General features: G+C 44.9%; 1 protein-coding gene across 1 annotated transcript in view; it reads left to right on the forward strand.

Moving 5' to 3' along the window:
- The window catches only part of khdrbs2 (KH domain containing, RNA binding, signal transduction associated 2), a gene marked incomplete at both ends in the record, with an annotated part of 49,531 nt that overhangs the window by 14,006 nt on the left and 22,655 nt on the right, over window positions 1-12,870 (forward strand). Inside the window, one exon of the mRNA XM_084458931.1 lies at window positions 9,958-10,074. Within this exon, the coding sequence (XP_084315057.1) occupies window positions 9,958-10,074 (117 nt within the window). The remainder of the gene's footprint in view (window positions 1-9,957; window positions 10,075-12,870) is intronic.

Here is a 12,870-nt window from a genome sequence, read left to right on the forward strand (position 1 = left end):
ACTTTGATCTCAGCTGCCGTATGTTTGAATACTGTATGTAGCATAAAGTACCATTAGGGAACTGGAATGTGGTCTGAAGTGTAAATGGTGAAGATATATTCACCACTTACACTGGTCAGTGTGAACTTATGAGAGTTGAGAATTAGTTTTTGGGACATTGTTGAAGAGCTCCGGTCAGAATTAAAGACATGATCAATTACAATCTGTCTACAGTATGATTGAGGTAGTATGACAGCAGTGATCCTCAGTCATTCCCAATGCTACCTTAGTAAACACAACCACGGCTGGATGGGACTGTTCCATTAACTGTGGATTAGTTATGGATGGCGCTGTACCACTAATTGCAGATTAGGACTTTAATCCTCAACATCTTTGACTGTTCACAGATGAGGACTGTGATGCGAGGTGTCCTGCTCTAGATGAAGGCTACACCCCAGGGAAGGGTTATCATTAGGGGGGGGGAAAGGATGAATGATGCAGAATAAATGATTCCGAAAACCAGACACCAATATATATTATTAGGGGGATTATATTTTTCATGGGGCCCCCCTGAACAGGACACTAGTCTGTGACTGGCTCTGAATCTCACTTTCAACTGGGTACCTAAATCCATCCATCATTCACAGACAGCACCACACACAGCCATTGCCACCCATGTACACTATTTAAGCATTAGCTTGTACACTCTAACTAGTTGCAGAAAATGTGTTAAACAATACAGTATTAATGTTTTCAAGACTAAGCAGAAAAAAAAGTGAAAGTGCACTTGCTGCACATAAGCAAGCTCCAGTAGGGCTCCAAAGGGACCGGTCATTAAAAAGACAAACAGTTACTGTGAGTGTGTTGCACTGTCAGCACCTCCAGACCCAAACTCTTCTGCTGTGTCTTTCACATTCTCAACGTTATCTCATTTGGTTGTTTTAACATCACAGCATGTAACATATCAGTTCTATATCAGTAGCTTTGGACAGAGAGATTATGCCAAGGGACCAAACAAACCAAAACAACACAGCTTAAATGCCCTTCCACACACACACACACACACACAGACACACACACACACACACACACACACACACACACACACACACACACACACACACACACACACACACACACACACACACACACACAATCCATTGAAGGAATCTAAGTCTTAAAGTTTCAGTACTGTAGATAACTTCTGCACTATAGATAACGTATGCACAGCAGATAAGCCTGCTAGGAGCGAGTTACGGGGTGTGGGTTTAGACCATAGAAGAACGCTGCGTGTTGCTTATTAAATATCAACACACTCAGCTGCCGGGCTGGAGGGATGGATGGAGGGAGGGAGGGAGGGAGGGAGGGAGGGAGGGAGGGAGGGAGGGAGGGAGGGATGGATGGATGGATGGGTGGGTGGATGGATGGATGGATGGATGGATGGATGGATGGATGGATGGATGGATGGATGGATGGGTGGATGGATGGATGGATGGATGGGTGGGTGGGTGGAGGGAGGGAGGGAGGGAGGGAGGGAGGGAGTGAGGGATGGAGGGAGGGAGGGAGGGAGGGAGGGAGGGAGGGAGGGAGGGAGGGAGGGAGGGAGGGAGGGAGGGAGGGAGGGAGGGGTGGGTGGATGGATGGATGGATGGATGGATGGATGGATGGATGGATGGGTGGGTGGATGGGTGGATGGATGGATGGATGGATGGATGGATGGATGGATGGATGGATGGGTGGGTGGGTGGATGGATTGGTGGGTGGGTGGGTGGATGGATGGATGGATGGATGGATGGATGGAGGGATGGAGGGATGGATGGATGGATGGATGGATGGATGGATGGACGCTCAGCTGACGGGCCCTCTTGTAATTGCCAATATTCTTCTTCTTTCTAGGAAGTCCGACTTCTCATGCATGAAAAATCACCAAACTTTGCACAAATTCATAGGTCCAGTCCCATAGGTCCAGTCCCATAGGTCCAGTCCTATGCCAAAGGTCCTCAACTGGCATTATGGGCCAATAGTCCTGAGGGTGGTGGTCCTGCTGATCTTTATAGTGCTCTTCACAGCACAGGTGCACAGTATGCTTCACAAGTAGAGATAACAATACATAAGCGTTCGTTATTTAGCAGGATTACACAAAAACTACCAGAGCGATTTTTACAAAACTTGGTGGAGGGGTGTAGCTTGGGCCAATTTAGAACCCATTCCATTTCTTCCTCCTCCTCTGCAAAACGCCCGGCCCCAACCCAGTTCTGTGCAGCGTCTGTAATTATAATTGCTGTAGCAGAGCCAAACAGCACTCTACAAACACAGTTTTCACAGAGGAGCCCAATCACTTAATATCACGCAATATTTACATGTTTTAAAATCTACCAAAGGAAAGGAACCAATGGTGACGTCTGCGTAACCATTAGGTTCATTTTAATAATTTAGTCAGGACCAACTTCAGTCCTCTGGATGTCGGACAGCGCCATGCTCTCTAAAGACGTTCTGAAAAGTTGGCCTACCTCCTCAGGATGACCTACCACCTATTATATTGTGCTTAATTCATAGCGCATCCTGTCAGGTAGGAAATGTCTATCAGAATGCTGTGACACAATAAATAGAAGGGAATATTAATCAATGTAATCAATTACACCTGTTGCGCTGTCCGCTCTTGATTTAATCAGGGCCGTTCTGTTGCCTAGAAACCTTCCGTCAGGGCGTGCAAAACATTCACATGCGAGGTAGAAGCCGCTCCGCTGGCTCGGTCATACCGGGACCCACCAGACGCCACTGGACCCCCCATTCCTTTAGATCCAGACCCCTAAACATACCGGGACCCACCAGACGCCACTGGACCCCCCATTCCTTTAGATCCAGACCCCTAAACATACCAGGACCCACCAGACGCCACTGGACCCTCCATCCCTTAGATCCAGACCCCTAAACATACCAGGACCCACCAGACGCCACTGGACCCTCCATTCCTTAGATCCAGACCCCTAAACATACCAGGACCCACCAGACGCCACTGGACCCTCCATTCCTTTAGATCCAGACCCCTAAACCTGGAAACCCATGCTTGATGCCGAGAATACGCATAGACATTAATAGGCAACGCTCAATAGATACCGCAGTACTATAATACGGTATGCTATTTTACATTACATTAGTCATTTAGCAGACGCTTTTATCCAAAGCGACTAACAATAATTGCATTTAACGTAGGAAAAGCCAATGTACTACTACTTGCCAGAACTCATAAGTGAATCTTCTTTCTAAAACAAGTGACTAAGAGCATAATCTAGTGCTGAAGGCAAAGTGCAAGAATAGCAATCGAAAATACAGTGCAATACAATACAATGAAATACAATAAGTGTCACATCCCAGTTGAATGCGTTCCAGAAACAAAATGCAAAACCCTCACTTTCGCCCAATCTTTGTAGTTGTAGCCATTGTTAGCAATACTGTTATTTTGCATATTTGACTTAACAGACACCACGTCTTGACACGATGTCAGTTAATGGGATAGATACTAGATATGTTCATAATAATGAAATTACATCCAGATGGAGAAAAATGTGTTTGAGAACAAGGTAATAATAACAGTAAAACTGTATTTGTAGAGCACCTTTCATACAGATAAATTCAGCTCAAAGTGCTTTAAAACAGAGCATTTAAATTAAAAAAAAAATTTTTTAATGAGGCAATGATCAGGCTTGTCTTCATTCGTAGACTATAGGAGAAATACACTGTGAGCCCAGCCTGCTAAATCTGCTCAAAGACGCCACCTGGTGGTGGTGCATCACTAAAACGAAATAATCCCACGAGATTTCCAACGGGATTTCCCTGCCAAATACCGCAATGAAATGCTGCAGGATGGAAAATTTCTAACTTTCCTCTACTGTACATACAAGCTTTGAAGTTGTTTGAGACCTTCAGTTATGGACATAATTGTCAATCTACTGTATGACATTTCCATAACTGCTTAAAAAAAAAGAAGCCTTTTACATTATAAGATGAGCCAGACTCAACAGCTTCAGTCATAACAGGCTAATTTGACGTACTTGTTGAGGACGCTTGTTCCACTTATGAGAGTCCCAACATTGCTAACTTTCTCATGACATTGTTGGTCAGAGTGAGCTGTGTTTTTCCAGCTCCCCAAGAGGCCATCAGTCCCATTTGAAAGTTCCCTTCATTTGTGTAGTTCTTCTAAAAAGTAGTTCTTTGATTCCTGCCTTCTGGCGGCAGGTTTTACAGCAGGGACCATATGGAGATTAACCCACTGAAAGAAACAGTCACTCCCTGGTGAGACTGGTTCCTACCCTGACCAATCTGTGAATTAATAGTCAAAATGTGTTTTTTAAATTACATATAAAGACTAAAATAATATTAAAATTTTCCGAACGTGGCTGGATCCTGTTCAGATCTATTCAGACTCATAACTACGGGATAATAATCAACCAGCTATGCAGCCCGAGCCATGATTGAGAGGTGATCATATTTATGGGTTTGGTTGCTTGGCTTGATTTGTTTATATTTCCCAGTGCTGTCTTAATGAGATAATTGATTCACCTCAAGCACCCCCTAGGCTTGGTTTTCAAGGGCTCTGCTTTCCAAGAGAAAGTTTTTAATGATGTTTTTTTTGTTATTTGGAGCACACACACACACACACACACACACACACACACGCGCACACACTTAGTAGTCTTCAAAGATCTCCTGTATTTTCACAGCACCCAGTCAACAGCCAAGGTACCGTAGTGCATGTAGAGCCGGATGCTCCATGATTACATTCGTCTGGCGTTTCCTGTGCCCTCTAATAAACACCGCCCAGCTCTCTGCCCTTGAATTACAGCACGCCCAGAGTCTGTTCTCTAAACACACCTTCAAAGTGTTTGTCTGGCATTGCTTCCTCCAGGTACACAGAGGACCCCCCCTCCACACACACACACACACACACACACACACACAATGACATGTGCTCTCCTGCCTTGCACACCCAGTCTTATCTGTGATTGTGACCTTTAGTGCAGTGCCGCTGTGCACAGAGAATAATCTCATTGTTGTTTCTGGCCAAATAAATTCGATGTCCCTCAGCAGGGTCCGTGGGTCTGTGGGGGCGAGGCGGCGCTACCTTGGAAAGGTGTTTTACATAGATAAGAGACATGAAAAGAACTTCACAGCTTACAGTGAATAAAAGTACTGATGAAGTATAGATGTTAGATGCTATCGGTGTTCCAGTTTGGGAACGCCGACTGTTGAGAGACATTTGTTTGCAACTTTGTTTACATTAAGTCTTTAGTGAGCTAGTGCTGTGTACAAAAACACTGATAAAAATGTTTTTCCTACTCTTTCTCTACTCAGAGACATACAGTATATCGTTTTCCACCGAAGATCTTAGGGACATTCTTTCAGATTACAGTATTTTACAGAGACCATAATGAATATGGTGTCCGTTCACATAGGGTAGAAAGCTTGTATGCCCCGAAAACATTAAGGTTTGTGGAGACGGGATGGATAATCTTTTTGTCACTGAATTGGACACAAGTATGTGTACATATCACCTCACCATTATAATGGATTATCCTGATTTCAGTCCTTGTCTGTCAATGTCACAAGGTCAGCAACTCGCATTGCTAATTTGATGGTAATCATTGCTAACGGGTCAATCAGTCTTAATTACAGTGTCTGCGGTCTAGTTTAGAGGGTAAGTGGGTTTGTTGATGCCTTTCTCCTGGTGTCGTTTCAAGAAGCACATCACAATGATAGTATTCTACCTGTTCTTTTTGAGATTATGCATATATTATTCATAGTTCATGATGAGATCAAGCCTTTACACTGTCGAGTGTCCTCAACCACTGACACGTGAAGTCCTGCTGTCCTCATGGCACTCACTGGCAGCCCGCAATTCATTATTTATTCTCCACTCAACAATTACTCGCTGTTTAGTTTATCTGTACATTATATCCCTAGTTATGTATGCATGTTATCTCTACTTTGCTATCCACAGAATTGTTCAGGTAGTCATTATCTCATTCTCTGTGATGCTATGCTATGCAATGCTATGTTGGCTGATGGACCACCCTTGGACGAATAATGTCGAGTGAAAATAACATTCAGATAATTTCTTGGCGTGAACAGAGAGGTAGGTGAAGTGCTGCACTAGAGGACTGGGACAGATTGTCAAAACATGAAACACTGATGTCCACAGACGAACGATGCTCAGTTAGCCAGGCGGAGCAGCTCACAGCCCTGTAAATGTTGTGTGTGAGCTGGCTGACATGGCTAGCGGCAGCTACTATCTCCCACCAGTGTCCTCGGTGTGTCTGCTTCCTGGTTATGATCGACGCAGCCATACTGTTAGGATCTTAGTCTTTACATTTTAACTGTCTGGGGGATACAGTGTCTAAAAGCCAATATGATGTAAAGAGCAGCTGCTGATACTGGAACAATCAATCTCAATCCATAATTGAATAGACAGTGTCAACTTTTTCCTCCTAGATATTCGTAGATTAAAATACAGGCTTTAAGACAAAGATTTCTAAGTTGGATTTATATAGCGCCCTTCATGATACCCAGAGCGCTTTACAGAGACCAGTATTCATTCAGACACAGACATACCGGTGGTGGTAAGATACATCTGTAGCCACAGCTGCCCTGGGGCAGACTGACAGAAGCGTGGCTGCCAATCAGCGCCTACGGCCCCTCCGACCACCACCAACATTCATTCACATTCATACGTTTTACCCAATGTTGTGGCTCTGCCTACTGTATGTGAATGGAGCCCCCACCTCTCTCTCTGATTATGCTGTAACTGTGTCAGTCACAACCAGGAAGCACACACTTAAAGGTCCTGACATTTCAATTAAACTGAGGGATCTTCAACAAGCAACACAGAAATGACATCCAGACTATTGTCCCACCGGTGGTGTTAATAATAGACGTTTGTGTTTCCTCCCAAGTTGGGTTTTAAACAGATGAGCCTGTGATTGACTTCCTGTTGCTTCTCTGCTTGTGTACACGGGGAGAGAACATCTCCATCTCTCTCCTTGGGTGAACCGAGGAGCAGCCGTGGATCCTGAGGTCTCTTGATGGACAGGAGGCTTGTTAAGACCAGGATACATCCAGTCAAACAGCCTCACCACTTGTAAAAGGAAAGTACAATTGATGTGTAAGAGAATCAGCTTGATTGTGCTGAAAGTAAGCGTCACTATTAGGATTGAGTGGTCAAAGTGGAGAAGCCGCATGGACCCCTGTGAAATCATTTAGAAGAATCAATGCCACCTAACTGCCCCCCCGTCTGCCCTCACCCTCGACTGCCCGCGTAGCAGGACTCAGTCACAGAGACTCGTGTGTGAAAAGTAATTTGCTTCACATTCTCCCTTTGGCAGATCAACCGCAGCACGCACGCACGCACGCACGCACACACACGCACCCACGCACACACACACACACACACACACACACACACACACACACACACACACGCACACACACACACACACACACACAGACAAACACACAATATGGGTGGGTACAGTAGCTTAGGCCAGCCACTGCTCTGTCTTTTGGCAAAGAGGGTGTTTATCCGGGAATATCCATTTTGGATTTGTCATATCCGGAGCAGCGTGTTAGGAATATTTGTATATTTTGTATATCATCAATATACAGAGTCCTAACATGCTGCATACTGTACCAATATGTTCCCATTGATCATGATATTCTCTGGATATGACATCCAAAATGGACATTCCTAGATACAGAACCTTTTCGGATATTTCTAATGTCAAATGACTTGTATTCAGGCAGTATGTCAGAATTACATTATATTGTTTATAAAATATTTAACTCTTATGATGTTTCTGAGGCTGTAAATTAAGTTATTGTCCTCAGTATGTGGGAATGAAGACAGATACAGTCTAACAAAAGCCAGATGTATACAGGACATGCTTTTCCCTGACAATTAATCATATTTAAATACTAGTATTCATTGTGTGATAATACAAAATGCACTTGGTCCATTTCCATCAGCAGATTGAAGTCTTTGTACAAGCCTAAAAATGTCCCTGTGCATAATTGCAGCATTAGCAACACCCCAGTTCTAATATCCGCAGGCCTATCGCTGTGGAGGCGACGGGGGGCAACTTGCCTCATTTCAAACCTCATTTAACTGTGAACCATGCCCTCTTCTACAGCCCAAATTGCCCACTGCGGAGAGGCAGAGGCTCCAGACATTCATTAGCTTAATGAAAACGGGCCACTCGCCTGACGCCGTGCGGCGTGCGCTCTCGCTTGCTGTAGCCGTGGTGACCATCTGCTGCAGGGCTCCTGGCCAGCTGTAGGATATTCCTGTCAGAGCCTCGGCTAGCAACTGAACGAGAGGCAACCTAACTAATAAAGGTGATTTACTCAAAAGATAGAGAGGGAGAGAAGGAAGGAAGGAAGGAAGGAAGGAAGGAAGGAAGGGAGGGAGGAAGGAAGGAAGGAAGGAAGGAAGGAAGGAAGGAAGGAAGGAAGGAAGGGAGGGAGGGAGGGAGGGAGGGGAGGGGAGGGGAGGGAGGGAGGGAGGGAGGAAGGAAGGAAGGAAGGAAGGAAGGAAGGAAGGAAGGAAGGAAGGAAGGAAGGAAGGAAGGAAGGAAGGAAGGAAGGAAGGAAGGAAGGAAGGAAGGAAGGAAGGAAGGAAGGAAGGAAGGATCTCTTGCTGATGTCGTCCATCTCCTTCAGGTCCCCTGCTAGCTACCATCCAGGTCTGTGTTGATGGAGTGTTGGTTCAAGCTGAGCTGAGTGTTCAGCCAGTCACCAGCGATGTGGACGTCTGCACACAGCTGGTCAGGGGGACGCTAGGCTACACAGCCACAGTGGGAGAGCCTGCGTTGAGGAAAGGTTATCATAATTTGGAGGCAAAGCTCTGTTAGAACTGGCTACTGTATTTGACCAGCCGTTCGGCGGTGGACGTGGCCCATTGTCAGATGGTACCCTGCCAAACCACTGAAGGTCAAGTAATTAATTTCAAAAACATTAGCGCCATGGTCCATAAATTAGAAGCAGCAGACCAACCTTTTGTCGATTTTCTGGCCACTAGTGGAATTATCAATTGCTTCAGGTCATCTACACCTACAGTACTGAGTACTGTACTGAGGTTGTTGAGGTTGCTGTTTGTGTATTTTTTTTTTTAACTTCCCCCAAAGAAATGAGCAATCTGAAAATCAGTCAGCCTGATGGCGGTGATTATGGGACTGAGGAGTCAGAATGTATGATGGTAATGTCCCCGGCTCTGATAATGAACCCCCAGCAGCAGCAGGGTACGAGGCCGTGCCGCCCGGGGGGCTCGTCTGTATGAGCACCAGCAGGGCCACAGTCGGAGGGAAATGTTAGCCCGTGGCCCAAGGTACAGTAGACGTTTTATAGTTAGTCATCTGGGTAGTATTACTTGATTTCCCATTGGGGGTGTGTGTGTGGCGGTAGGGTCGTTATTTCTCACTTTATCCTGTCGCTGACCTCCAGAATGTTCCCCGGAAGGTTATTGGCTTGTGCCCACGTTGTGTCTCGTCCCCTAGCATCAGTGATGACCCTGGACACCAATAAGACACATGAGTGGCCAGGCAGGATGGCAGCAGGGGGCTAGGGGAGGACAAGTGAAGACCCTGTTAGGTTGTACCTCAGCTCTGAGGATCGTTCACTGCTGTAATGTGCAGCACACTGGGCTCAATTATATCGATTTCCTGCTGAGGGACTCTCCCTAGTAATGCTTTTTTTTTCTGCAATCTGGCATCTACTGTATTGTGAATGGGATGCTAGGAGTTGAAATGAATTGATTGAAATGGGTGACATATTTGAGGGTGACGATGATCCATATTAGACACTAATAATCTTTTTTTCTCCTTCCTTGCAGTTTCTGCTTCCTCTCTTTCTGTGAACACTGCTTGATTGGGAGATGTTGACAGAGGGCTGTTTGTGAAACATTGTTTTTTCTCCTCTCTTGTGTTGCAGTTTAATTTTGTGGGGAAGCTGCTGGGGCCGAGGGGAAACTCCATGAAGAGATTACAGGAGGAGACGGGAGCCAAGATGTCCATCCTGGGGAAGGGCTCTATGAGGGACAAAGGGAAGGTAAATGTGTGTCCTCATCAGAAGCTCTCTGCATTGGATTGACATTGTTGTTGCCTTCAAAGGGACTTCATAGTAAGTCAAAATCACCATGGCAATTTACACCTGAGGTAATTCGCTTGTGTTCAGAAAAAGTAGGTGTAATGCTGTGTTCACACCGGGCGTGAATTTTTCCTGCGGCGCGGCGAGTTTACATAGAAAGTCAATACAATTCGGGCGGCGCGCGGAGCGGGTGGCGCGAATCGCAGAACTCGGCGGCGCGGCGGCCAGGATGCGGCGACATTCGCAAAAGTTACATTTTTGTAACTTTCTGCGGCGGTTTCGCACGGCGACCCATTGATCCCGTGGCGAGATTTGGCGAACTGGGCGGCGCAAATTTTCTCGCCGCGCCCGGTGTGAACACAGCATTATGCTCAGAATTTCAATTCAAGTCAAAGTACAGTACTTTCAGTGAGGAGCGTCTTTTGCTCCACTTTAAGTTTTTAAAGTGACAGTTTGACAGTCAAATTGTGAGTGGATGCCATATTTAAAAAGTTAAACTCAAGAATGATGCAGAAAGATGGTACATTTTGGCATGAAATGTCTGCCTTAAAAGGACCAGGATGCATGACAGTACCCTCCCCCAGAAGAAGAGACTTCGGTTTGTGCCACAGTACATACTGTATGTCAATATGTCATCTATATCATGGTGGCTAGTGTACGCACACATCCAACCAAGCCTGTCATGATGCATGGTACAAGAGCGGAGCGTGAAATAGGAAATGAATACCTGCACACTGAGATATGCTCCCTTGTGGATTCACATGCACTGTTTCAACCGGATGAAGAGCTGCTTGGCTGAAATATACGAGAACAAAACCACAAGGTAGCATATTCCTGTACAGTAAATAATCTCTATCATGGCCAGTTGGTCTGTAATAAAGCTGTTTACAAGCTCTCTCAGATCCACCACACTCTAGAACATCACTTCTCTGACAATTGTTCATGGATGAAGCTTTTACATATTGCATTAATTATCCAATAATAAAATCAATTAGGCCTACTGTGAGCTATGGCTCTGGAACAGTTCACGTTGAGAATTTTGAGATCGGAGCATGATATATTGTGGGAGTTGTAGACAATCCTACTGCTTCATGCTGAATGCCTTCTCTAAACCTATATTGATTCCTTCAAAGACTACTGCTCTATTCTAATGCATGTCTGTGTCTGTTCAGTTTGAGCGAGCGATTCCTTTACAATGGAGATTCCAGCTTCCTCAAGAACTATTTTCATGCTAAAACTTTTTTGGGGAAAATTTTTCAGCAGAAACTCCTGAAGGCATGTACTTGGAACTCGCCTGATAAAGCCAGTGTTATTCTGTCAATATCCTTCCGAATGTTATTAGTACAGTACACAATGTTGGTTTCTCTCTCTCTCCTGTTTTGTTCTCTGAGGTTAGTGCTACGGTACTTACAAGCGCGTAATCACTCCCTCTCGCCTAGCCGTACTGTAGCAATCCGCCGAGAACAGAAGCCAAGAATTTGTTTATTCCACAGGGGGAAAAGAGAGCAGAGTGAAAACAACATTTCATGGCCCTTTCTGCAGTGTCTTTGAAACCTACAGGCAGATGCACAAAAACATCTATTTATGCTTTGTTCAGCTCGTAATGACTACAACGAAGGGGATTTTCTGCTCTTTTGTTTGGTTTTGAGGAATATTCTGCAATGAAAGCAACTTTCCACTCCAAACAAGCCGCATAATATGCTTAAAGACTTAGAGAAGCATTTTCAAACATGTTTCAGAGAGACAGATTAAAGACAGATTAATTTGACATGCTTGTCATCTCATGTCATGAAGGTATTCGAGAGATTGTTTCTGCGCTTGAGGCCCATGGTGAGTGACTTACTGGACCCACTGCAGTTTGCGTACCAGGTCTGAATCAGCGTGGACGACGCCATCATCTACCTGCTCCACAGAGCTTACTCACACCTGGAGGGGCCAGGAAGCTCAGTGAGAGTCATGTTCTTTGACTTCTCCAGTGCTTTCAACACCATCCTCCCCCTCCAGCTCGCAGAGAAGCTATCCAGGTTGACCACGACTCTGTGGTCTGGATCACAGACTACCTCACTGGCAGTCCACAGTATGTCCAACTCATACTCTTTTCACAGTCATTAGTTGACAATCTATATCCTCCCCAAGTGGATCCTGAAGAAATAAACATCTTTGAAAAGTGTAGTCATTTTGTCATTTCTAAATTATTCTGCTGTACTGAGATTGAACCACATCTCTTTTTTTTGTGTGAAAAATACATTTACCCTGAAAGACGGGCTTGGCTTTCAGAACAAGTGTTTTATTAGTGGACGGGCAGAGAAGGCAAGGTGAAGCTCTCAGAGTCATGATGATTACAGAACAAAATGTCACAAAGGTTCGCCCCAAACAGAGGAAAGAGGGAACATTTTTTATGGTCTGTCCTCTTTGATCTCAACCAGCAAGGTGCAATATCTCAAATGTCATCAATTTGTCTGACTATATTTTGTCACAGTCACAGAAAGGCAGTTGTCATGTCACTACACTACATTACATTACAGTCATTTAGCACACTTTTATCCAAAGTAACTAACAATAATTGCATTTAACATAGGAAAAGCCAAAGTATTACTCTACCAGAAATCACAAGTACTTCTCCTTTATAAAACAAGTGACTAAGAGCATAATCTAGTGCTGAAGGCAAAGTGCAAGAATAGCCATCTCAAATACAATAGGTGCTTAAGAGGGAGGGATCGTTGTAGTACTTCTTGAAGAGATGAGTTTTGAGCCTGC

Source organism: Borostomias antarcticus (genome assembly GCF_949987555.1).
Source record: "Borostomias antarcticus genome assembly, chromosome: 25".
Classification (NCBI taxonomy): domain Eukaryota; kingdom Metazoa; phylum Chordata; class Actinopteri; order Stomiiformes; family Stomiidae; genus Borostomias; species Borostomias antarcticus.